This window comes from Neocloeon triangulifer, unplaced genomic scaffold (assembly GCF_031216515.1).
Source record: "Neocloeon triangulifer isolate White Clay Creek 2 clone unplaced genomic scaffold, ASM3121651v1 ptg000017l, whole genome shotgun sequence".
Lineage (NCBI taxonomy): Eukaryota > Metazoa > Arthropoda > Insecta > Ephemeroptera > Baetidae > Neocloeon > Neocloeon triangulifer.
In genome coordinates, this window is record NW_026775559.1 from 8,917,824 (window position 1) to 8,945,360 (window position 27,537).

Genomic DNA, 27,537 nt, shown 5'->3' on the forward strand with positions numbered 1-27,537 from the left:
TTTCACACTACGCCAATACTGAATGATTCAACAAGAATGCGAAGCGTCCGAATAATCGCATTTTCATCGCTGCCGGCCGAGGACATCGTTTCTCTTGCTGGGGGCAGCGGTTATTAAACTATTTGGTGCAAATTAGCATGCTTTATCTGGCCGACGGCATATTGATCAAGCATGCACGAACTAGGCTAAAAAGTCTGCATAGAAACAGACAATGAAAACAAGAAGAAGAAGTGCAGCTGCATTATGCTGCTTGACACACCGCGCGCGCGAGAGAGACAAAAAGAATTGAGTTGACAACAACGACCAGAAAGAGAGGCCTGTGCAAAAAAGAAAGAAAAACTGATGCAGTCAGTCGGAGTGAGAGAGGCGCCCAGACTTTTGTCCCCAAGCACGGCTGCCGAGCACTCACTTATTGGTGCATCATGTCATGCCTATCATTTTTTCCGTGTTTATCCAAGCAATACCACTTCAAACAGTTCAAACGTTGAATTATTATTCTGCCTGCAGTGGAATTCAATAACTTGGCGCAGAGATGACTTTGAGGCTCAAGATGTATGTACACAAAAATTCAATTAACAACAATTTTAGAGTAAATAATCCCAATTTGTATATTTGATTTAAGCAGCAGAAATATCCAAATCTTGAACTGAATAATTAATTTAATGTGACAAAAACTTTCTTACACTCTGAAGGGGACCATTTAATAGTAACCTTAAAATGTAAAACTGAATTAAATTAAGTTTCATTTTTAAATTTTCAGTTAATATTTTTATATACACGTTATTACTCAATTTTTTTTAATGTTTTTTTTTTTTCAGAAACATTGAATTATAAATTATAACGGTACCCTGACGATAAATAATTAATGATAAATAATAATAACAATAATTACGTTACTAGTTAAAAAAATTTATTATTTGGCAACTAATAATTAAAATAATTATTGATGAAACGCTTTTACTTTAATTGAATTGTTTGTTTAATATAAAAAAAGCTTGTATATGAAAAACACAAAAAGTTTCAGCTCGTTTCCCTAGAGTTAATGGCGGTAATAATTGCTTATCTCACAATATTGTATATACTGGCAGGTGTCACAACCTTACTTTGGCCCCGAGCGTTGGCCTCAGGAGATGGGCATATGATGGAAGTGGTTCACGACGTAATGGAGCTAGAGCAATGGTTCTCTCTCTCATTCTCATGACAGCCCCCTGAGCCACATTAGCTTTGCTCTAGACGAGCCTAGGTCGCACAATCTGCGATGCAGCTCTAACTCATCTCCTCTTATATTACACCCCTTTCGTGCCGCTCTTGTAAATAATTTTGCAATAAAGCATCGCTGAATGGCACGGCGACGTCAAGCGAGCCCGATTTTGCATGAAAATGGCCGTGTTTTGCTGCCGGGGCGTTTTACGAGCACCGCACTGCACACAGAAAAATTTTCACTAGGTTCTAGTTGTATTTACTAGAATAATCTTGTTAAAAGTGCCTCAGGTCCTGAGGTTAGTTATTTTTACAAGGTATGGGCTAGTAAAATGATTTTTACTAGGTTACCTTGTTAAATTCACTAGGCATTTAAAAGCTGGATTTGTACTCCATTTACCTTGTACTTTCAACTGACCATACCTTGTTAAATTTACTAGACAAAAACGGAGCTGGCTTTTACTAGGTAGGTTTGTTGGATTTACTTTCCTCCGTTTGTTACTTTTTACTAGGTTTCATTTGTTGCTTTTACTATTTTTGATCAGTATTTTTTACAAGTTGGGAATGTTCTTGGTACAGAGTAAAATAAGTTGTATTTTGTACATTAAATTTTTATTTATTGCAGTTTGTCACATAAAATAAAATACAAAATAATTTTTAGCAATTTACACATACATGTAAAAAAATCATTCAACGCTCAAAAAATTTAAGATATTTTAGTAAAGCATTTATGTGATTTGAGTGTTGAATGGTAGAAAAAAACTAACAAAAAACAAAAGTTGTAAGAAGGGTTCTTGTACTTATCAAAATAGTTGCACTTGCGTCTTGCGTGGGAGGATTCAGATGTCCAGAGTCTAGGTGGTGTCCAGTCTACGCGATTAAATGCTGTCAAAGGTCAATCTCTTCTGACGGCTAGGGTATTGCCCTGGTGGTCACGTTTTTGGTGTATTCAAACATTTATCCTTTAAGAGCTCTTGTCAATTTTCAGCACAAAAATGCTTATCCTGCGAACAAATATGTAGAGAAATATTTAGTTGGTCACATTTTTAATAGATTATTGCAGAATATTTACCTTGAATTCTTTCTTGGTTTCAAAATCTTGTTTCAATTTAATCGGCGGAATGCAAGTCCAAAATTACCAAACTCTCCTTAAAACTGGCTTATTTCCAACGACGTCAGCTTTAGGCCACTGCTGAAATTTTAAAAGAGCGATTAAATATTTTGAATACGGTATGGCCAAGCTAAAAGTTTGCTTCTCCATAAAATTGGAGATTGGAGACAATTTCACACACACTGCAGAAAATATCCCAGTAAATTTATTTACCTTGATATGCCAGTGCATTGTCAGATGTTAAATTTTCCTCCAGACAGCCAGAATCACATCCAAAACGGAAATTAAACTGAAATTAGTCAAAAAGCGACGCAGAAACGTGCACACGGTTTGTGTTTTTCCAAGGAAATGATGGCGACTCGGTCCGCGCGCCGAGACGCCGCGCACCTTGTTACTAGGAAGATTTGTTAAAGTTACAATGTATCTAGTAAATTCCACAAGGTAGCTTAGTAAAAGTTGTAACGAACTTTTTAAAACGTTGCAAGTTCATCAACCAGACCAAACCAGACACTCATCATACAAATACAAACTCGGTATAAAGAGTTCATTTGAAAGTTGCAAATTTTGACAAAAACGTTTTTCATTTTTTATTTCAATTTTATTTTTAGATCACGATATAATAACTCATTAGGTCAAGAATCTCAATTATTGCCAAATAAATAATTTTTTTGAAAGTTTGCACCTTTGGAAGTAAAATAATAATAGTAAATAATACAAAGGGTCTAAAAAAATTGAATTTTTGAAATAGTACGGAATTTTTTATATAAGCAAAAATAACTTCATTTGACCATTTATTACGGAGAAACATAACATTTATTAAGAAAATATTTTTTTAATTTTTTTCTGCTGCTAGTTTAATCATGAGAAAAATATCAATTTAAAATTACAATAATTTTTTAAATAATTCAGAATGAAAAGAGTTGGAAGTGCTAATTATATTTTAAATAAAAAAATATTTAATTATCTGCAATGACAAAAATAAAATGTTCCCGCTCATAAAAATTCAAAATCTACAGGAAGGTTTGTTGATTTTACTAGTCTACTTTGTGGAATCAACTCGTAGAAGTCTTGGTTACAATGCCGTGTTTGTTAAAAGTACAAGGTATTGAAATGTAAAAGTACATCTAACAATGTTCTCTGTGAAAGTTACTGCTCAAAAATTGTTACACTTGCAATTTTCAACTTGTAAAATTAACTAAACTCTAGCCTAGTAAAATTAACTAGTCGTTATCTTGCGCCTTGAACAAGTTAACTCTGCGCATTTTACAAGGTAGAATAGTTACTGCCCAGTTGTGCCCACTGTCACTGGGCTACCTAGTTAAATTTACTAAGTTACCATGCTGGATAATTTTACTAGGCACGAGCTTGTTGCTTTTACTATCCGCCTCGTATAAATAACATATTTCATGTAGTTAAATTTACAATCACCTAGTTAGATTTGAGTTAACTAGGCAAACCTGGTATTTATTTTTCTCCGTGTGTGTATGTATGTAAATCGGGCTCTGTTGCTCAAATGGAGGAAATTATGTCGGAGCGAAATAAAGAAAGAAACTAGCGAGTGGCTCGTGAAAATTTGAATAATGAGCAGCGTCAGCACAACTCTATGTTGTGCTAATGCTGTGTGCATTTTTGTCCTGCTGTTTACAAAAATGTTTAGGCGCGTTTTGGTGAATTAACCAATTTTCGCTCTCACACCTTCGCCCATATATTAATTTCACAGTGGCCGTTTTAAGTCCGCAAACAATGCGAACTAACTATGCATGCGTATTTGCGGCTTCCACGCGAAATGCTCACTCGTATTGTTATATAAACTGGCGAAAGCGCATTAATGCAGACGGGGAAACGTGGAGTGCGCAACCAGCGGTACACAATTCTAAAGATCTTTGTGCCTGCGGTCGAACCTGACAGAAAGCGACAGAAAGGTAAAATAAGATACAAAGGAAAATTGCTACCAAAGCAGTCAAAGCAGCGGAAAATTGAAATGTTCTGCCAAAACGTTAATATGAGGAATTGCCAGAGAAGTAGAAACTAGCTCGTTTTTATTCTCCATATTACTCTCCTTAATTTTTTCAACTCAATTTTTAAGATATAATTCCAGTTATTCTGTTATGCTTTATAATTTCAACACGACACAAAATAAATAGAGTTCAAATTCATGAATGCCATGCATGAACTTAATCCACCTAAATCAAGATTTGTCGCGACTTTCTGCACGAAAACATTTGACCCAAAGGTGAAAAAACTCGCGTGCTAAATATGTTGTGATGGCAAAAGAGGTGATGAAATCCAGGCATTAATTTTAACTATTTTTGTTTTCTCAGACAGAGGTCGCGGTTGACAAGTTGGAAGTTTGTCTCTTCCCTCGGAGATAATTTTTAAAGTGATGTCCGTCCGTCCGCTAATAATAGACCACTCAACGTCGGCCGCAGAAATGCTGTCGGCGAACATAAAAATACATTTTTTGCGAGCCAACTATTTTCATCCCTCTCCCATGCGCCTTGGGTTGGCGTAGCGCATTATGAAAGGTGGTGTGTGAGCTCTCAAAGGGCAACTCAAGGTTGCTGGCCTTATTACGCGCGACACAACAGGGTCAGAATAAATTGTGGCGGTGCAGGAAAGCACGCCAACCGACCGCACGACGAATGAGCGAAAATGTCCGACTCAATAGGGCGTCTTGAATAAATTCATTCTCGGCTGGCACGATGGCCGCAATTTAGACCACAGGTCGATGCAAACCGTCTCGAAGGTGATTTAGCAATCATAACAGAAAACCATGAAGCGCAGGACACATTTCCAAAACAGATTCATTATTTTCCAGAATCATCTATACGCCTATTAACGCCAATATTCTTTATTCATTTATTATCAGCCATAAAAAGAGGGGAGGTGATTTTTTTTTCTTTTTTCAAGTTATTTGTTATCTCATAATTAATTATATCTTCAATAATATAAAACAAAAATTGAAAGTGTCAAATTATGCCAAAAAATTGAAAGATTGAAAGTGATTCATAAAAATAATTGAAGTCGGAGTTTGTTTTCAGTGTTTTGTAATGAATTGATACAGCCTCATGATTTTGTTGTGAAGATTTAATATTATTTATATCTATAAAATGTGTAATTTTAATAAGACTTAGTTTTTCCTTGGGCTATTTTAATTCATGCCCCCTCTGAGGAGCACGACGGGGGTTAGTGACGTCACTCGTAGATCGAAAATGTTTGTAACATGCGAGGGGTCATGGAAAGTTTAGTTTCCAGCCGGCACCGGCAGGCAGGATTTCAGCTGGGCTGCTGCGCAGTTAGCGCACCAGGCAGGAAAAAGCGTCGAGGGACAAAAGCAAATTAAACGCCCTCGTGTTTGTTAAAGCAATTGTCAAAGCAAATGGTAAAATGCGATTGCAAACTGAAAGTAATTAAATCAAACGGTTCGAGAATCAAAGATGATTGGATTTTGTTCAATAAGTCATACGCTTCTAAACCTGATTTAATTACAAAAAATTTAATTCTCCGTTGATTGCAATTGTTTCTACATAAAATTAGTTACGTCACTCACAAAACCCATCGAGGAAAGCCGATTTTAAATTCAAATCAACATGAATCAACCCTCGTTCGAGTAATTCTACCACACAAAAATAATACAAATTTAATTGCAAACCGCATAACAATTGAATTAAGTTTTAACAATAAATTTAGAACATTTTTCAATTGCGCTAAGATAAAACAAAATTAAAATACATAATTAACCAAAGATCAAATTCTTTTCCTTAGTTCCAAATGGATTATTTAAATACACAAATATAATTTAACCTTACAAACAGGATTTATCAGTTTTTTTTTTTAATGCAATAAAAACCAATTTAAATTGTCAAGCATGAACATAAATTCCCGGAAACGTTTGCAGAAGTCGCATGTAAAAGTACCATGGAGTCAGGGGAGCGCGAGGAATGCGTTAATTACTGCTTTAGTGCGTATTTAGTTGGCAGTACGGTGCTGCCGCTGCGTTCGGCCGCGCACAATTTAGCGCGGCGCAACCCTGAGAGCGAATAATATTGTATAATTGGCTGTTGGCAGCAGCAGGCCAGCGAACTGTGTCAACACTCGGCTGTCATCAAAGTCGAGGGATGCTGTTTGAATATTAACCCTATCTCTGTCGGGTGTTGTGTAATCGGCACTACTGGCAAGGCAGCCAGAGGTTGCCTTGGATACCTTCAAATCAAACATTGCTGAACTCTCTCGCGCCCCCGACTCGCCGTCCAACCCAGCAGAGAGAGATACTATTTAACTCGGGTCTGTTTAAACTGCTGCATTCCGCGTGAATGGCTTCCAACACCATTTCCTTATTCGCAATGAGCTCGACTCGTGGGGACAAAATTGCTTTCAATTAATGCGAGTTCCAAATTCAGGTTCAAAAGTTTAATTGGCGAAGTCTGTGATCACATTGTCAATTGAGGTCATAGTTAAATTTCTGAAACTTAATCACATTTCATGCATAAATCAAATTCAAACTCGAAAAAAAATCACGTGAAAAATGGAATTTTTTAATAATAATAATAATACAAAGCTTGGAAAAAAAAATTTAAGAATAAGTGATGAACGTGCAGGAAAATGCTTTTCAATCTTTGAAAGAGGCTGCAGGGATGTGTAAAGAAGGACAAGAGTTGTGCACGTCTCAGCGAAACGACAGATTTGTCTATATCCCGTGACAGCGAGAAAAATTGCACATCCTCATAGAAGAATCACTCGGAGCGACTCTTTTGAAGTGAGGCAGGCAGAAATTGCCTCGAATAAAGTCCACGCGTTCTCTTTTATTCTTGTCAATCTCGCAAAAAGTGTGCGCCTCAAATATCTCTGCCGTCTACACAACATCAGATATTCGCAACTCATCCACTTGCACGGAAAATGACATTTCTTATATTGCTGCGGCTTGCGATGGAAGGAGCAGAACTGCTCGTTGTGAATATTTGATCAGAAAATCAGTGTCACTTGATCAAACTTTCCAAGAACTATAGGAGCTTTACGACTTCACAAGCATATTGGAACTGTTTTATACCAACATAAAATATAACATAATTATTTGAATACAAATTATAATTCCAATAGATACAACAGTTTGATGTGATCATGACAAAAGGTTTTGCCATCAAATGATTAATTTTATCTGCAGCAACAACTGGAGAGTTAAAATACATATTTTCTTCAATCACCAGTACTACTCAATAATAATCATAAATGGACAATTTTAAAATTGCTTTATTTACTATCGCTAATCGTGTATTTTTCAATTTTTCAGCTATAAAAAGAATAAAGAAGTAAGTATATTTTAAATAATAAAAGCTAACAAAAAGTTTAATCCAGCCAATCAATCCAGCCTTTCGTTAGTGCTTTAATAAAACATTTATGGGGAAAATTTACGGCCGAATCATGTCAAGCGAGTGTGGGCCTCTAACTGGGACCCACCGAGAGGAAGATTATATGCGATGCCGGAAGAGCCTATAAAAATTCAAAACGAGACGGAAGTGGCGAAGGGCCCGGGGGAGAAGCGCCGCTGATATTTGCAGAAAGTCCGCCGCACTAGGGCAGCAGCGCGCGATGCGACAATCGATATTTGTATGTGTCCCACACACAACAGCTCACACGCGCGCCTCGAGATCGCACTCGGCAGGGCGCGATAAGGACCCACCCTCGCTAATCTGCCTTATAAATTCACGAGGATTTGACTGACAAGGCCTGCAGATTTCAATTGGGAACAAAAGGCGCTTTGCCTGGAAATGCGCGCGATTAATTGTCGATTGCACGCTCGAGTGGCGAATTTGGTTTCAAGGGGTTCTCTGAGACGAAAGGACTGTTTTATTTGCGCGATAAATGCTTATCGCGAGGGTAATAAAAGTTTATATTGTTAAGTCTGGAAAGTGTTGGAAAGTGGTTTCTTGCAGGTTTAGTTTAGATTTTAGCGCTTTTATAGCTTTTTTATAGGCAAATGAGAAAAGGAAATGATTGTTTTTACCATTTAATTGGCTACAAAAGAGGCAGAAATTTTTGGATAGAAACCTTCAAAATTATAAAATAACTAAAATAATTAATTTATATAAATATATTGGAGATTGGAAAATTACTTTTGTTTTACATAATAATAAATTTTCGCAAGTGCAATGCAGCAATTTTTAATTTTAACTTACAATTAGTTACATAAGTAAAATGTAATAATAATTGTTTAAATGATTGTAATAATAAATATCGCCAGAATATAATATTTTGCGTGAAATAATCAATTTTTATTAAATTTGCCCCTTACTGTCCGCACATAAAAAGCGGATTTGCCTTTTGGAAGTGACAAACGTCCAATATCGCTCATGTTTTATTGATAGTAAAATCACAGTTCCGGCCCTCTGGCACTTTATCGGGTTCATAATCCGGCAGATAAACGAATGGTGAAACGCAATAAAGCCGCCTTGCCAACTCAGCGAACATCTTTCGGCGAATTCAACCCAGTTTTGCATCAAACTAAACACCTTCGCCTCAAAGTGCCGTGACTAAAAAAAAACCGCGGAGGAAAATAAAATCGAACGACTCCCGCCGGTCTAATGAATAAACGGTCTCGATTGAGGCACCACCGCACTGCGACCTTGGCCCGATATGCAACCCTCTGCTGCAGCGCCGGGCTGTGTTGGTTCGGCGCGCGTCCACCCCCGCTGGCGCGCTAGTGCGTCGATATTGGGGTAGCTTGGTGCACCCGCGTGCCAACCCCTGGCAGCATCCCCCCTTTGGAGAACGGGGACAACAAACGGGCGAATCATTATTCTGTGGAGAAGAATGTTGTATGCGGGAGAAGAAACAACACGCGCTTTGATTGTGCACGCGGGAGAAGAAAAAAACAGGTGCCTGGGGCGAGATTGCGATCTGCCGCGGCAGGAAAAATTTTAATGAGGGCGCATCGCTTTTGGTTTGGGGCGGGCAAGCAAAGAAGTTGCTGACTAATTTCCCTGTGGTCAGCTGACCCAGAAAAATTTTAGAGGATCAAAAAAGGCAGCTTGAAAAACAAAAAATTTGAATTTCGGGAAACAAATAATTATTTTATACAATGTAATTTTATTGAAATTTTTGAAGAAAAAAATGAAATTTTTAATTGATTATATTTTCCAATAATCCAAAACCAGGCCAAAATAAATTTATATTTCTATAAGTACAAAAAGGAAAAAGTTACTTACTCGAAAGGACTTTTTTATTTCACTTCTGCCATGCAGAGAATCGGATTTAGGCCTGGCTGGGCCAAATTAGTGCCTTTGTCTCGGGCAATTATCACTGGTGGTTCTTGAGTGCTCGGTTGGTAATTACCCGGCAAGCGAAAGGAGTGTAAATTGCGAAGCCCGACATTAGAGGCCCGCACGTTGCCGTCACTTGCAAGCACACGTTCGCAGATATACCTTGCCGGTGTGGCTGCAATTGACAATGACAGAGCGCCTCGCCGCGAAACTCTCTCGAGGGAGGTCAAGGGTCACGCGGGATCAAAGAATTCTGAAATTGGGCCTCCTGCGCGTTTGCACTATACGGGAAGCATGCAAATGAAGACGAATGGTTTGCAAACAAATCAATGAGAGATGCCATCAAGGCCTTTCCTCTTTGTCACGCGGGAAATGAATGACGGCGCTTGTAATTGAAGAGAGCACGCCGATATCGATCTAGCGAAAATATAATTTCGCGCGAAAAGCCACTGAACGTGTAGTAGCGGCCGCTTGCAAATGTGGCACCCGCTGAAGGACTCCTTATTGCAATGCTAAGAGTATCAAGGAGGTTTTTTTTGATCGCACATATGCCCAATGTTATTTTTTTGCCCCATGAACCCTCAAATTTTTTTCTGCTAATCTGTTTAGGGTCATTCGCTTATCATTTTGTGAAATTTTGAGCAAAAAATTTCGGGCAGTTTTTTTTTAATCACCAAAAACAAAAATTTCCATAAGACGCAATGTAAAAATTCAAAAAATCATATTTCAAGAATAATCGGCGCTACCCCCCATTTTTCTTTGTGCAATCAACTCTACTGATAGGTAGGAATCTATAAAAAAATCTGGGTCCAAAAATTTCGGGCCGATTTGCCGCAAACAGGAGTTGCAGATGTCAATAAGCAGGCCTGAAACTGATATCAGGTCCATTCAAATCGGCTTGACATTTATGATGAATGTGCTCAAACTCGGTCAGAATAAAAAGCTTTTAACCACGTTTATCAAACAACAAAAAACTTGTATGATTTGTATTTTTATTTTAATAGCTATTTAAATTTTGAGTATCTTTAGTTAATCCAAATAAAGCGTTGGGATTTAAAAAGAGTCACTAATTTTTGCTATTATAAATAATTTTGAATAAATTTCCTACTAAATTTACAGACTTTTAAAGTTAATTAATATTTTTTTTTTCAATTTCCTTAACCCTTTCTCTTATACGCTGTGGAGAAGCGATCGAATTTCCATTTGACGGCGGATCAGAAGCCAAAAAGGCACCGGGTTGGGTGCGCGCAAAAGGCGTCATTATCCAGGCCCCATTAATGATCAAAGCCCCTGCCAAACAGGCCCTTTATTTCCATCAATTCAAGCCACCTCAGCGGCGCGGCGGAGGGCGCTTAAAAATTAATAACCCTTGCCGTGTCGGCGCAGAGAAAATGCACCGATGGCTCTCCCGAGATAAAAGGCCGAAAAAAACGCCGCAGCAAGATTGTTGGGCCTGGCAACGAGAAAGACGTTGCTATAATATCCGGTAGGAAATTGGGCACTCCTCACTCGACTGGCACCAAGACTGCACAACCCCAAAACGTTTGAATGCGCATGCATCATCTCGCTGCCGCTGAATAAAAGAGAGAGACGCCATTCGTTATCAGCCCAAGATGCGAATTATGTGGGGAGCGGCAGCGTCTCTTCCGAGGAAGTGTGTCAATTTGGGGAGCTTGAATTTTCGCCAAGATGAACGCGAATCAGGGCTGAATTGAATGAAGAAAGAGAGCGAGAGAGCCAAGGGGACAGAATTTGCTTGCCGAAGCAAAAACCTTTTCAAAATGCTGATGTTGATGCATTTATTCCATCATCAATGACAATTTTTTTGATTTGGGCTAGAAAATGAAACGGAGTGAAAGATTGTAAATTTAGATTTATCTGCGTTCTTAATATTTATTGACTTTAAAAAATTTTTTAAGTGAGATTATTCAGATTTGACAAGCTATTTGTAAAAAGCATAGAATAAAAAGAATCTACCAACAAGCAAAAAGATCCCACAAAGAAATTTTATTTTTTCATCGTTTAATTTTACAAATTAAACCCTACGAGGTCAACATGATCTGTTTTTTGCTGTATTTTAAATTTATTTTATTTTTAAAATTTCATGAAAACATTTTTATTTGACGATTTTTAGAATCAGAAACAAATTTGATTTCCATAATTTTCAATTTAAGTAAAATTAATTTAAATTCCAAAGACAAAACTTTAAAACAATCAAAACCCCCTTTTGATTTTACCTCCCTTGGCACAACATTTGTCTTGACAAGCAGAGGCAAACAGTCGTAGGGGGTGTTATGTTAATTCCTGCACGCTGCATGCAAATTGATTATATCGAGTGCAAGGGTATGCACCGGCGTACGCGCGGTTGCCTACACATCCCGCTCCAGGGAAACAAAGCGCGACCTACTTTTCCTCGTCTTCTCTTGAGACTTTGAAATTTGCGGAGTGAAATTATCCCTGAGCCGCTTTTCTTGGGCAGGTTTTAAGCAAGGCGCGCGACAATGGCCGGGCAGCTCTCCGCCTTTTAGCAGCAGCAGTAATTTTTACAAGCCCTTACTTCCACGCAATTAAGCCGTTCGCGCAGCTCTCTTCAGAATCAAGAGGCCAACTAACTTGGGAGCGAAAGAAACTACGCCCGCCAAAACATTGTTGAGCACTCTTTACGAGTGGGTATTGAATTTTTTGCTCCATTTGACGCGAAACAAATAAAAGACGGACTGGACGGCGTGCGCCCATTTTTTGATGATGAGTGTGCAGCTTGTTGGTCCAACTTTTTGCCTCTCTGCCAGCAATAAGGACCGTTAAGTGCACTGCTTAATAAAAAAAACACCAGCTTGCTTGTAAAAAGAGCCATGTTTCTAATTACAACAAATGAAAACTGGCAACAACAAAACGTAAATTGGCGTGATTTTGTTTTGGTTATAACAAATGCATAATGAATACATTTATGCAGAATTTATAATCTCCAGAACATCCTTATATTTTTTATTTGTTTTTCATATATTTTCTATCAAATCAGCGTAATTCTCATTTATTTACCTAAAAAATTGAAAATTTCATAATAAGGCAATAAAATTAAAATTTTATGATTCCTGAAAATTTATTACATTAAAGCCTTTGGTGTGAAATGGAGAGTTATAAGACCAATATTTGGCTGAATTCTGTATTATTTCTTTCATGAATTTTCACAATAGCATTTTTTTTCTAATTAAAATTAATTTTTTATTCTGTAACTACAGAAAAGGCTGAATATTAAACGCTCGAAAGGCACTGCAACTACGCAGAAGTTTTTTATTATAAAATATCCCCCATTATTCAATATTATCGCCATATTCGGTAAATTGCAAGTAACGGTCTAGAGTCTTGCGATGACTGTTTTAGCACCTAGGGTGCTTCTCAAGAGCGTTGGCGGACTCACCGACAAAAACACGTGACCGTCTCCTCAACGTCGAGGACGAAACTGTCCATGGTGGTGTACTTGACGACGGCGGCCGCGGCCGTTTTCCTTCCGCCCCGTCCAAACATTGCCGGCCCGGAAATTGGCCAAAAATCAAAACGGGCGCGTTTGTTCCTGCCGGACACAAGACGAGAGACTGACGAGAAAAAGCAGCAGTGGGGAAATGCGACTCTCTCGCGGCCTAATCAGTTTACTGTTGAGCCAATCAGGGGTGGGTGGACATGACACCACTGATGGGCACGCAACTACCCCTGTTGCTCATCCTAATTTGCAGCCGGTCCGAGAGCCTAATCGGCGCCCACTTGAGACCAAGTCACGCGACCCATAAATTCGGGCGGACCTCCCGAAGCGGGGCGAAAAACGATATCACGCCGATTGTCTGCGTCGGTTCGCGGATAGAGACGTGAAATTCGAGGCTGATTGATGGGCAATACGTGTGAGGGGACTTAACAGGGCGTCAATCCAGAAATTGCCTTCTTAAGGCTGCGGACGTGGAAAGGAATTGTTAGGCTTTGAATCCCCAAAAATGCTCAATTCCATGAGCAGAGAAAAAATTATTTAATGCAAATTAATAATAAATTTCAAAAACTGTAAGAGCAAAAGGCCATCAATACACGGAAAAATCACGTTCTAAAGAAAATAAAGAAGTAAAAATATGGCTTGAAATTGCTTGAAATAAATCAGACGGAAAATAAAATAACGAAATTAATCATTAAATTATTTGTAAAATAAATCAACAATTTTGAGTTGCAAATAAAATTATTCCTAAAAGTCCAACACGAAAGTGATACTTAATTGAAAATTTAGCCTATTTAAGAATTATATGAAATGTGAAACCAAATTTATTTCCTTTAGAAACAAGAGTAAATAGTAAAAAATGAAAAATTTAAGTGAAGGAAAAGTAAAATTTAAAAATTTTTGTAATTCCAAATTATTTTATTTTTGTTATTAGGAGAAGTAAAGTTTTGTTTTTTGTATTCCAGAATAAACTATAACTTCTCAATAATTCTTTTTTTTTATATTTAAGATGAAAAAAAATTAAAGCAATTTGAAATATATAAATAATAATTTCCTTTTGTTTAAGTAAATATTTCGATTTACGGGGCATAGGGGGATTACTCTTGGTCACTATAAACGCATATTGAACATGCAAATACTTATAAAACCATGTATCTTCTCCCTATCATCCGAATATTATTCAAAATACGCATAAACAACACGACTTTTTTGGATTCACTTTCGCGAACACGCGGATTTCCGCTGGGCGATATGTGACGTTTGGAAGCCGCACAAATGATTTGCGTAAAACAATAGACATCGGCAGTTCCATATAATTTGATTAGCGGCAAAACGACTCTGCGGGCCGCCCGACCGCCCCCTGAAGCGAAATCCATATTTCCACAACTCAAACATACACACAAAGAAGAAGTTGTTAAGAAAAAGGCAGCGTGTGGGCCGAGGGAAAATATTTATTCGGATGCGGGCGCTTTAATCATTTTGTTTATTATTCCAGCGCACGTGTTGAGGAATGGCCCGATGGCGTAATTTAGTGCCGCTTCGGCTTTTAATCATCGCCAGGCCCCCATTCGAACTTGATGGAAACAAAATAAAATCTTACAGCACAGATCTTGTTGCACTCGAACGAGTTTTATGGGCAACGTTTTAGGGTGTGAAGAAAGTTGTCTCGGAAACAATGGGCTTTTTGAGAGCATAATTAGAGCTGCGCCCATTTGCGGGATCTTCTGTAAGCGTGACAAATGCGGTGCTCTTTTTATAATGGTTCTGTAATTTAGGACGAAGAAATTTAAAAAAGGCGTAAGTAAGAGGAAAAAAATATGTTAAACGTCGATTTGCAACAATTTAACTAAAATGGAATTCAGTAAATTAAAAACGTAGCTATTGTAATAAATTGTTGTGTCGCAATTTTACACTTTCCAAATTTGATTTGATATAATTTCCTCATTTATTTTTAATCATTCTCTTTATTTGGTAAGCCTTTTGTTTTTTACTGATTTTCCCTTTTATGGACGTGTTTGAGCTGGACCTTGGATGAGTCGCTCATGTCTTTCCATCGTAACAACGTCGTAGGCGCCCCTGTCTGCATCACCCGATCAAAGAATCGATTGGTCAAATCGTAAAAGTGCAACCCTATAGCTGGTGGCGGTGAAGGTTGCTCTCTGAGAGGCGGAATTAGACTTGTACGTATTTCTATTTCAACGGCGCAGGGCACGCCACCCCTTGTGCACGCGATTCCTTTGTAACACTCGCTTCTAATCGCAGATGGAAACAGCGGTAAACAGCAACCGACTGCAGAGAGCGAACGGGGGACTTTTAGGGGCTCAATCCCTTGCTGGGTTCAATGAACCGTTTGTGAATCGGAGAAGAAAATAAATTCGCTTGCGACGCAGCTCGCAAGTAATTGACTTTGTGCACTTCAGCCACCAACGACGGCAAAGAGAAATACATGATTTAGTAAATTTAGGAAAAGTTTCTTTGAAAAGGCTAAATAAACAAATATTGCTGATTTATATATTTTTCAATTAAATCCTGTACATTTTTTAAAACAAATAACTAATAATTTAAAAATTTATCAAATATTATTTTGATTGCAAAACTATTAAAAATTCAAATCGTTGAGTAAGAAATTTATTGAAAATTGATATTTATTATTGTGAAATTTTATTGCATCTGCTGAATTTATATTTTATTTTCCAATCTTTATTATCATTTTTCCGATCAATGCGTGTTCCAAAGCTTTCTTGTATTAGTAACATAAAAATGCCGCATAGCGTTTCTCGTTATGAATGTAGAGGAGCGTTGATTTGAATAGAATCGATCATTGACTGCATCACCAAATGCGAGCGGACCAGAAAACGAAGCCAGCCGAGCAGATTTATATATCTTTTCCACACATTCCTCCGCAGTAAATATATTTTATATACACATTCAACCAATTTTCCTACCCAAGGCGCGCTACCAAAGTATCGATCAGCAGCAAAATGCCTGCGTTTTGTTATTCAAATGCGTTAAATTGCGGCGGCAACTTTTTAATGCGAGGCCTGCTTGTGCGTTGATAGGCCACTTTTTCAATGATTTACCGCGGCCGGAGGGGCTGCTGCACTCAACACGCATTGTCGCAACGCAGAATCCGATGCCAAAATGGCCCTTAATGTTGAGAAGGCATTCGAAACTGTAAAAAACAAACACAACCACAGAGTTTCCCCGCTGTAAAAAAAAACGCATTAAACACCTGCTGGAATTTCCAATAAATGACCTCTGCATCGTCAGGGTTTTTGCAGCATAATTTAACGAGGAGCTTGCGCTCCTGACACCAAGAAAAATGTTTGCTGAAAACAAAATTCAAGAAGATTCTCAGTGATGCCCAGTAAAAGGCGTTTTCAAAACGTCGTTTGTTTCAAACAATCCAATTTAAATTTATATTATATCATGAATTTATTGTCTGCTTAAAACTATTGTAGAAAAAAAATTAATCAAACTGTTTTTCTGCTGTTTTTTAGAGTGCTTAATTATATTTGAATAAACAAAATCAATTCGTCATGATTGACAACAAATTGCTAAAAGATAAGCTGAATTACAATTTTCATTTTCTTTCAAAAAATTGTTCAACAAAAATTAAGGACATATAAAATTCGTAATGGAGACATCAAAAAAGCCACGCATTGTCTATGATTTCCCCTGAGCAAAAATCTCCAGCAGAAAGTGGGAATGCCCTTTCATACCTGCCACTAAACCCAGATAGACTTATGAAAAATTAACACCTGCGAATCAATCCCCCCTGCGAAGGTGCGTTGCCAGTCGGAAGCTTGGTGCTAAATATTTCACGCGCGTAGGGGCGGAAATAAATGTGCGCGGTCTATTTATTTGGCGACTCCTCCGTCGAATGCATCTTCCATTCTCTCTCTTGGCGCAAAACCATCCCCAAACGTGTTTCCTTCGCCTTGGCAACCGAAATGCTTCCCTCTCGGCATCGCAAGTGCATTCGTAGAAATAATAAACTCCGTTAGGTTGCTTTCCGAATCGCATCAGCGCCGAGATTTTCATCATTCGCTCCACTTGCTGCCCAGGATTAAAAATATCGACCCGTCCTTCTACCTTCCGAACTTCATTTAATCACGATTAATGACCCACAACACATGCTGGGCACGGTAAATGTTTGCTGCACCACAGGTTTGATGCGCGTCCGTAGATTAAAAGAGGAGAAAATTGGAAATAAGCTGGCAGCAAGGATTAATGGATTGCTTCTACAATATTTATACAGTCAATACTGATCATTCAACATTTGGAAATTAACAAAGTTCACTCTCACTTGAATATCACGATTTGAAAAATAAATCAATGTAAAGGTCAGGCCAAAAGGTAAAACCGCGAGAAATGTAATAAAAATCGAATTTAATTATTAAAATTAATAGCTTAACTTTGAGATCTTATCAAGGGTGAAATTAAATATTCTCAGTTTCCGCATCAAGAGAAATATAACTCTGGACAAATTTATATTTTTTTATTTTTTTTTCTCCCTAGAAAATTGCATCAGTCAAAGTTGATTTATATTCAAAGCAACCCCTCTTGGGCAATGCCATATTTTTTGTCTCCCTTTTTCACACAAAGCAAAAAGCACGAATCACGCCAATTTGTAGTCATTTGTTAGCCATAAAGAATTCCGTTTCATTTTTTTCTTCGAGGGGCAGAGAGGAAGCAGCTTGATGTTGCTTTTTTCTGTTGATTTTTTGACTTGCGTCCAAAAAATAGAACTATATAAAACAGCGGCCAGGGGATGGTCGTTCTGCCTCCGTTTAAAAATAAAATTATCAGCTCCTATTTCTGCAAATGACGATAAAAGAAACGCGTGCTTGTGCTTGGACAAAAGTGGCTGATAAACAAGGACAGACAATTCGATACAGCGAGGAGAAGAAGGAATCGCCGCTTCGCATGCAAGGACGCCTTTTTTATTTTCACCCAGCCGGCTTGGGTTTCAAGGTGAGAAAATTAAAAAGGGCTCGTACAAAAAGCAGAGCAAGCAGCCAGCGAGCGGTTTATTAAGAAAAAAATGTCATGCCCCTTAATTTTGTCCTCTCTTTCAGGGGCTTTGTTCGAATGAATGAATAGCACAACTCGAACAACGGAAACACAAACCATCGTGTCCAACCCCAGCAAAAATTTTACAAAAGTAAAAAAAAGAAACAGCTCCTCTCCTGCTTACGCAACCAAATATTTTTTGTTCGTACAATAATAATTTTAAATTAAATTTAAATATAAAAAATATGTATGAAGTTCAAAAAGGGTGAACCTGGAATTATTGTAAAATAAAAATCTGAAACTTTTGGCACCTGTCATAGACAAATTTCAGCACAGGTGCGAAAACATTCCCTAGCAACCACCGAGCCCGGGTTGGAAATAAAGCGATTCGGCGTAAACCCAAGTGTCAGTCGGCCAATTCGGCCAAGCGTGGGTGTCCGAGAGGCGACGCTTCGGCAGCCGTTGTTGGGGCAAAAGGTGGATAAATTGGAGGGTCGAGAGAGCTCGGCAAGCAGCGACGGGTCGAACGTGTGTTTTCATGGGAAAATAGCCCTTATTTGTGGCAAGTGCGCCTCGCACCGAGGCTGATCGAGCAAGCAAAAGGGCGGCCCAGAGGCCAAACTCACCCCAGAAACCAGTCCACGGTGTCGCGGAGATATTCAGGTAGCCTATCCAGCTTGGAAAAGTGCTATTGTCCTTTCACAAATAATACAAATTCGATCAGATCGCGGGATCAAATTTTACACCATATTGCACTGCCAGAACAAACATGGCTTCCTAAATTTGGTCAGCTGAAGAGCGGGCCCAGTGCTGCCGGCTTGCTGCAGCGGCACACAAACGTACTCGATCCGTGCAGCATCCCAGTGGCGGCACCACATCTCCTTAGTTAATTTTTCCATTTCACATGCATCATCAAATCAATTGAACAATTGTAACTGATTTGGGTATCGAATAAAGCCAAGATTTAAGTACGTAAGGCAATGCTGATATTTTTCTTTGATCATTGCAATAAAAAAAATTGAAAATAAATTTGGAATTAAACTAATCCAGGACTGCAAGAAAAATCAGGTGATCATTTATAAAAATTTATTGAAAATTTTCTCATCGGTCAGTTTTTGTGCTGAGGAAACCAAAATCATCTTGTTAACAGCTAACATAGTTTTCATCAATTTCTGCATAGGGCGCTTACTTAGTTGTAGTAATCCGAGAGACAAGCAAACAACACAAAATATTTTAATTAGTTTTATAATTATTGACGCAATTATTCGTGAACCATAAATTTGCTAACCAAGTTTAAATGATATAGATATCACATGGATTATACATTTCCAAATGGTATTAAGTCAGTTCTGTTTCAAAGCTATTCTCAAGTACATAAAGCAGGGTGAAAATCAAATTATCTTTCCATGTAGCAACAAATTAATCAGCTGAAGAAAAAAAGTAAGGGGCCAAACCAAAAGATTATAACAGTTTTAAAATTAAATTACAACATTGTTAAAATTTTTATTCCTTTTTCGTTTGTTTTTGGATTAAATAATGGGGCTAAATTCATGCATTCTCTCATTCTGTAGTGCAGGGGGCTAATCGAGTGGCTAATAATTATTTTCAATAATGTTGAGTTAACAACCTCACCAAGTCACAATGCAACACCTTTTTTAACATTTTGGCTACATAATTTAAAACCAATCTAACCTACAACATGACAAATGACGCTTGCAGATGTTTGTCGACACCACGACTGTTCACGAAGATAATTCGCAAAACCGGAACAGAATTGGTGTCGACAACTGCAGTTGAAAGGTCAACAACACACACACCACTTCTAGATAGTAATATAGGGGTAGATTGAAATGCTAACTATTTTTAGTGCCAGGTAATTGAAGAGAATGATCATACCAACGGCTGGTCATTAAATTTGCTTCCTAAAACTCAAAACGGGCAATTAAGTGTAGAGGGGGCTACTTAAAGAGACGTCAAGTAAGCTCTGGAAGGGACTGCTTTCTTTGATTGATATTATTTTTATGTTGCCTACTAGAATCACAGAAACAACTTAACATTATTGGCAAATCATTGTGAGAATCTTGATTACAGTCGCACAGTAGTGTGTAATTTCTCATCTTGCGCAGTTACATTGATTTACTTCATTTGTTTGAAGTCCATCGGTCGATCGATTGCATCAGAAACACAGAACGAAAGAAAACTAAAGAATGCAGCACTCCCTCTCCGCAGGCTGCTCAAAATACTGCACAAAGTAAAAAATATAACTTGATGATCACGTAGGTTGGGTGATGCAGAACGTGGAAATTCTTGCTGAAGTATGTCTGTCGGTTCCCATTGAAATTTTAAGACTAAAGAGGAAAATAGTAGAACAACCCCCTCCCTTATAAATCCACTGTGTCAAGTACAGACAGTTACGCCGAAAACCCTCATTGATTTTGGTTATAATGTTATAAAATATGGTTGCGGTTGGTTTTGGCAGGCGCATTAAAATGCTCATTAGTCATCGCCTTCCTCATCTTCTTCCTCTTCGTATTCAGCTTCAGCCAGCCATGTCAACCACTGATTTACCTGCAAAAGAAAAATGCCATACATTAGAACTGCGGTAGACAGAACAAGATCAACAGAAATCACCTGGAACAGTGCGTTCCCCTTGCCTGGATAATCATCAGATATATCTTCCTTCCACTTCATGAATGCTTCCTCTTCAATCACTTCCAGATCATACAAATTGTGGAACCAGCGCAAAAGCATACCTTTAATTTCAAAAATTTGTTACTACAAAATATAAAAAAATGCAAATTATTTACCTTTGGGGAACTGAAGAGAGTGGCAAAAGGTTTGTAGTCCGTACACAGCAATCACTTGCAGGTCCACCTTCTCATGAAGGAATGACTGCAAGACCAATTTGAACCGTCCGAGCAAAGCTTGCTCTTTTTCCAGCACAGCCTTTTCAGGCGGGTTGCTTGCATCAAGGCCCTCGGCCAATGTAGATTCCTAGACACAAGAATATTCAATACTTTAAAATAACCATCATATATTTCTCCATACCTGTGTTATGTATTTGATGAGCACAGTCACCAGGGCATTGACAAAGCCTGGATTAGTGTAGTGTGAGGGATCGAGGTTCTCTTTGATCCATTTGTAGAACTGAGTGGGATTCGGATCAGACTGAAAAACAAGTTTAATATTTAGACTGGAAATTTTAAATAAAAATGGGATTTTGGGTTTTATTTTTTGTCAGACAATCATTAGCCGTCTTTGGGATAAATCCCTCCGGTGGAAACCGCGAATGAATAAAAATGATTTTCATCATGTTAAATTAAATGATATTTTATCAGAATAAAAGGCCCACCTGCAGTTGCTTCCAAAGCTCAGACTGGATCCTCAAAAGAGGCAGCAGGAAGCTTAAGTCGCGATCCTCCAGAATCTCAGCGAGTCTCTCCTTGGTCCTGTCACCCTCAGGCAGCATTTGCAACAAGTTCACCTTGCTGTCTTCATAAAGCTTTCCCAAAGGAACCTTCCCCTGGGTCTTGTGCAGTTGCTGGAGGAGGAGCATGAAAAGTGGGTAGTGAGCTCCATGCTCTGTTAACTCGGCAACCTCAGCAAGGGTGACCATTTCAGCACTGATGGCATGTGCAGCGAATCCTAAGCAATTCAGTAGAATCTTAAAAACAATGCAAGTAAAAAGCGGAAGAAAATAAATCTTTTTAATATTTGAATCAGACACTCATTAACCATCTTGAAGGAACTAAGTTCCCTTCCGGTGGAAACCGCGAATGAAGTAAAAAATATTTCATCATGAAAAATGCTGTCAATTAAAAAAAAAATGCGTTATATTCACCAGCAACATGAGAGAATATCCTTGGAATCTCCTGCTCCTTCTCAGACATCTGCTTGACAAGCTCTTTGATCGAGTCCATGTACTGCACGGCTGTGATCAAAGCTTCCTTCCTAATGGAAACCATTAGGTTGCTCAGATGCTCCCTTTCCACATCTCCCTTGTCCAGAGACTTGACCATCATGGCAAGCAGGATCTCTGGCACAAATCTATCAGGGATCTTCTGCTCCCTGTAGAAGCTGATGGCCTCGGTTGTGTTCCCTGAGCTCAAGAACTCCTCCATCATTGTGTCGATCTTCTTCAGCAGCTCCTCCTTGTTTGGTCCCTTGTCTTTCTTCGAAGCTTTGTTCTTGTCCAATGACGCTTGTTTGATCAGGATAGCTGACTCCTTTTGCATCATTTGAGGAGGGCTCTTTTGGCCAGCTTGCCCAGGAGGGAGGAGTGATTCTATTGGTCGACCTATAAAAAAAAAATCAATCAAAACACTAGCCATAGTAAATTTTCCTTGTATGAAGCAGACGGTTAATACCTGTAAGCTGAAGTTTGGACACAAAAGCTTACAAGTAGATTTTCTTCAATTAATATGGCACCCTTCCCAAGGAACCCAAAAAATACCTCATAAGTCCCAAGTTTGAGCCGAGTGCAAAAGAGAGGAAGAAATATTTAAATTTACTAACCGGAATTCATTCCCATGGGTGGCTTTGGCGGGTTGGTGTTCTTTTTGAAAAGCATTGAATTTGCAGCTGGGCGCAGGGAAACCTCCTCGGGGTTGTGCATAACTTGACCCTGCATTATCTTTTGCATGAATCTTGGTGCAATCTCTTTGTTTCCTCCCTCTGCAAAAAACTCAAGTCAAACAAACTCATAGCTATAAATCTAGGGCAACTCACGGTTGGGAAAGTTTTGTTGCTGTTGTTGTTTGTTGTTGAAGTTTTGCCTGTTCTGATTAGGATAAAAGTTTTGTTGGTTTCCTCCGTTGCTGCCACTAAATCCAGAGTGGCGTTGGTTGCGGAAATTACCAGAAGATGGGTATCCATTTGAGTTGTAACTACTGATAAATGAGAAGAGAAATTTGTAAAACAAAAAATCAATGTACAAAAACTGCATTTTAAATATTGATTAAACTCAGACTTTCATAACCGTCATTGAAAGACTCCGGTGGAAACCGCGAATGAATAAAAAATATTTTCATCATAAATAAAAATAAAAAATGGAATACGGAACAAAACACTCACTTGAACTTGTCTTGTTGAAGGTTTGAAGCGCCGTTGCCAAGAGGCAAGTGGCTCAGCATGTCAGACATCCCAACCCTTGTCTGGAGAGGGCTCCGGAAAAACTCGTGCATGTGCCGTTGGTCAGAGTTACCATGCCGTCCAGGACCGTCACTGTGCATGCTGCCAGAATTGAAGCCGCGACTGGAGTTTTCTTCACTCCTGATCTGCTGGATGGGCATCGGGCCTTCAACGTTGGTGGCTTTGCGAGGCACCCAGTGATTCCTGCGCAACTCAATTGCATCCTTTAACATGAACCTGATACGCAGCGGAAGTTCGTGGTTCTCAACCAGCCTTGCCATGCGATCAAAGTATTGATTCATAAGGGTCTGAAATTTTAAAATTCATTAGAATAAATTAAAGATGAAGTAAAATTAAATTACTTTGCCCTTTTCAGAGTCCAAAATTCGTCCACAGGTTCTCATTATCTGACAGAGGCACTCCAGGTCTTCCGCGGTGTCCTTAGCTGAGCCCAAGCGATGTTTTTTCTTCTCCAATAACTGCTGGCAACAACGATGTAAGATGGCTTCATGCAAGATCTCCAACTTTCCGAGCTCTCCAATAAACTGCAATTATAAATGTGTAAAAATATTGTAAGAAATTGTAAATACAAAAAAACGTAATAATATTAATTGATAAAAGGCCTCAGATGGCCCCTCGCGAACTTGTCATCTTTCAAAAGTCTGGCATCTGCCACAGGAGTTAATCAGGAGAAAAACTCCAGGCCAATGCAAGAGCGAAGTCATCACTGGCCAGTAATATTATGAGACACAGCAAGTATTTACCTTGATATTGCCAAGCATCTTGCGCTTGGCCAACTGCAAACGTTCATCCTCTTCTGGGGATAGCACTCCATCGTGGTTTTCAAAGGCTTCTGCAATTTTTGATCTAGAAATTTAAAACATGATAATGAGTGAAATTCCTGGCAACTTGATTAATATGTTTCCGATTTGCAAAACAGCCGAATCACAAACAAAACGGCCGCGATTAAAAAGGAATCTCTTTCCCTCTGGACCACCAAAAGAGAGCAATTCATGAGAATGCTCCCTGGTGTCAGAGGTCTCGATATGAAGATCTATATTTACCTGTTTTCAAACTCATCGCGGCACTTGCCTAGCAGCAGTAAACGGAAGGTGCAGGCGCTGTTGGGAGGTTCAAAGTTCGGAGCTTCTTCTGACAGCCGCTTACATAGCTGAGCGTACATAGAACTGTACTTCGGCTCATCTAGTGCTTTTTCAAATATCTGCAACGCACAACGGAAAACAATAAGAAATTGTTGGTAATCAGCTGTGGTGATAATGGCCGGCTGAGAAAACAAAACTAGCACTCAGACACGAACAGGCCATCTTTGAGTCAAAACAAACTCTCTGGTGGAAACCACGAATGATAAGAACAACAATCATCATTATGTGCCAACTTGAATAATTTACGACAGGCGATTTTAATTACTAAATATTTAGACAACTTTCTTTTACTCTTTTGATATTATGTGATAAATTCATAAATTACAAAAATGACTCACCAGAAGAATAACTCCTTTAAGAATCTTACTAGAGTTGAGATCAGTGTTTAAAAGGTCATCACTTAATTTTCTGAATTTCTCCGGGGTTAGCTTGTTCAAGATGCCACGCACCTGCAAGAGGAGATAAGTCAAGGCGTGTGCAATGAGAAAGGCGAGAAAACCGACCTTGCGAAAAGTGAGTTCATCTTTAGCTTCTTGGGTGAGTGCCTCTCGCCTGGCGACAGTAGAAGGAGGTATCCATCGGCATTTGTTGCTTGTGGACAGGGAACGAGCAAGTTCGTCCCTATCAAATTTCATAACGTTACTACCGAGCAGACAGGTAAAAACAAAAAACACAAGACTCAGGGTTGCAAATTACCTTCCTCCCGGGTTACGAGAAGCACTGCCCCCCACTCCCTTATACCCGTCCGTTGTTGCTTGTTGGTACACCACCAATCAGCAATAATCTGCAAGCTGAGTAGATGATCAATCGGGCTAGGCACCTGCGAACAAATTCGATTTGATTAATCTCTTCGCCGAGATCAATAGGGTTTTCGGGAGGCTATTTGGGTCACGCGGCGCCACTCGTTAGGCTTATTAAAACGCATCACGTGCCTCGCACTGACGCCACTGCTAATTATTTTTATTTTGCGTTCTTTCTTGCAGCGCCAACAAGTTGCAATTCGGTCACAGTTGCTGGAGTGAAGCGCAACGAGCTATGTAAACATCGATATAAATGGCGTGTCCTACTTCGCCAACTGCACACATCTGCAAATGCTGGCTGGCTGCACCACTTTCCGCCCCGGTTGCATCTCCTGGCGGCGGCTTTTCTAGGGCAAAACTCGGTTTTTCCGCCGCACGTGGACGTAACCAGAGCGTTAATTATGCAACCAAGAGAAATTCGTACGGCTTTACGTTAGGCAACCACTTGCAGAATTGGGGACACTTTGTACTGCGGACGACTTGCAAATAAGCAAAATGATAATTTCTTTTGTGTTGCCTTGAAAAAGTTGAAACGCTGCTGATTTCACTTTTGAAGTATATTATAAATCAATTTCACAGACCATAAAATAAATTATTTTTTTCGTGTAAAAAACGTGTTTGAGAGATTTTCAGATTTGAGCAAGACCGTGTCAAGCCTGCACTAGACACTGCTCTCACTGGACTTTCTCTCAATTAATTTTGCACCCTTCCCAAGGAACTCAAAAAATTCCTCATGAGTCCCAAAGATGGGCCGAGTGCCGTTATTATTTAGAATTAAAAGTAAAAGTATATAAATTATTTTTAAGCGCTCTACAATCATAATAATTTGAATTTAATTAAAAGAAACGAAAGGAGAAAATGTCAATTATAAATTGGTAAGGTATTGCCAAAAATAAGAGCGCCAAAACCGTCTTTTGAGGGCTTTGTACATAAAACCAGCGTTGCCAAATCAATGGAAAATTTTAAGTACATTTTACAACTTCACAGCTTATAAAATTAATTATGTTACGTTTCGAATGTTTATCTAATTCTTTCTTAAAGCCACATCTCATTTGTTAGCGCAGTGTGAAATTGGTGATTCCGTTTGAATCAGGATAGAAATTCAAGTGAATTCAAACACGTGGACGATTCCATGAATTCAGAATTTATTCGTACTCGTTCTTGGCGTCATCGGCAGGCGACCACGAGGTCATGAAATTTTTCCTCGGCTTGGGGTCGAAAGCGGTGGAATTCCCACCACGTTTCAGGAAAAGGAATGCGTCTCGAGACCGCAAGCTGCGAATTTTTAACGAGCTTGTGCTGCGAGAAAAATTATTGTGCATGTACCGTTCAATGCTGGATGTGTACAATGACGTAGGCTGCACGAGAAACGAGGAAATTAATGGCACAGATAGCCCCAGCCGAGAGATAATGCGTGCTCAAGTGACTCATTCTTTCTCTTGCGACTCCAAATGCAAAGTTTTTGAACGCTTTCTTTACTCAAATTCGGCCGAAATTAATAAATATCACACTGAAGAAGGTGTAGAGACGGTGAAACGGACGGCGAGGTTCGTTTCCGATCGGCAAAGGAAGTGTGAATAACCTTGAATTTGTCTCGAGAACCGTCTGAGGAACCGAGGAAGGTGGGTTTTGGGGCTAAATTTCGGATACTCACGGGCGTTACTCCATCCCAAGCTGTGGCGAACCGGGTGAAAAAAAGTTTGGGCCGCGCGACGAAACGAAAAATGAAGCGTAGAAGCGAAGCTGAACCAAGTTTGAAGGCTTTAAGATTTCAAAAGTCCTTTTCACTTATTTCACTCCTTGGTTCCAAATGGCGTCGGCGGCAAGCAAGCAAGCAGGCAGCAGCATCAGCCAGCAGTTCAACCTCCCCACCCCTCCGCTTCCCCTTCTCGCTCTGCCCACTCGGTCTCGCTCGATTTTTCTCGTTTGCCTTCTCGTTTCTCGGAAATTTTCAATTTTTTATCAATTTATTTATGCGAAAATCTTAATTTTACTTTACATTGCCTCTTAAATTTTATTTTTAAATTTCAAGGAACATTTTTTCTCGGCCTCGAAGTCAAGGACCGCCTTATTTTTAAGTTCTCCCGGAAAGTTGTCAACGAGAAAAATTACTCGTTAGTGGCCCGTGACGTAGGCGCGCTACGTGCGAAGAGCAATGAAAACCCCGAAGTCGATGACCAAGAGACCGAGACCTCCTTTGAAACACGTGTATAGATGTCTCGCGTTGCCCAGAAAGGCCAAAAATTCCCCTTCTTTCTTTCCACTGTCAGAAATTGATAACTTTCCTCCTTTGAAGAAGTGATTCATTTTAATTTTTCAAGATTTTTTAAAATGTTATTATTCACTGTATAAACTGATGAAAATTTAAAAGCATTATATAACCACT

The 27,537-nt window shown here is 39.0% G+C and overlaps 2 protein-coding genes and 1 long non-coding RNA gene across 4 annotated transcripts in view; all 3 read right to left on the reverse strand.

Moving 5' to 3' along the window:
- Positions 1-13,135, reverse strand: part of LOC132203017 (MOB kinase activator-like 2) — a 96,414-nt gene extending 83,279 nt beyond the window's left edge. Inside the window, exon 1 of the mRNA XM_059630437.1 lies at positions 12,986-13,135. Within this exon, the coding sequence (XP_059486420.1) occupies positions 12,986-13,092 (107 nt within the window). The 5' untranslated portion in view covers positions 13,093-13,135. The remainder of the gene's footprint in view (positions 1-12,985) is intronic.
- Positions 1,460-3,047, reverse strand: LOC132203407 (uncharacterized). Its single transcript, XR_009442436.1, has 3 exons — positions 2,525-3,047; positions 2,273-2,392; positions 1,460-2,204 (listed from the first exon to the last, which is right to left on the reverse strand). It is a non-coding gene; the product is annotated as an uncharacterized LOC132203407 (long non-coding RNA).
- A 5,995-nt stretch (positions 13,136-19,130) lies between the features above and the next one.
- Positions 19,131-26,974, reverse strand: LOC132203135 (eukaryotic translation initiation factor 4 gamma 2). 2 transcript variants are annotated; one of them, XM_059630664.1, is made up of 16 exons: positions 26,806-26,974; positions 25,048-25,171; positions 24,855-24,993; positions 24,690-24,800; positions 24,253-24,410; positions 23,953-24,055; positions 23,551-23,733; positions 23,132-23,496; positions 22,787-22,947; positions 22,574-22,732; positions 21,900-22,355; positions 21,411-21,703; positions 21,107-21,226; positions 20,866-21,052; positions 20,690-20,811; positions 19,131-20,626 (listed from the first exon to the last, which is right to left on the reverse strand). In XM_059630664.1, the coding sequence occupies exons 3-16, from the start codon at positions 24,984-24,986 to the stop codon at positions 20,555-20,557; spliced, it is 2,622 nt and encodes an 873-aa protein (XP_059486647.1). In that variant the 5' UTR covers positions 24,987-24,993; positions 25,048-25,171; positions 26,806-26,974; the 3' UTR covers positions 19,131-20,554. The 2 variants fall into 2 exon arrangements, with proteins under 2 accessions (XP_059486647.1, XP_059486648.1); XM_059630665.1 differs by lacking the exon at positions 26,806-26,974 and having other exon boundaries at positions 24,855-24,972; positions 25,048-25,073.
- Positions 26,975-27,537: the final 563 nt, after the last annotated feature.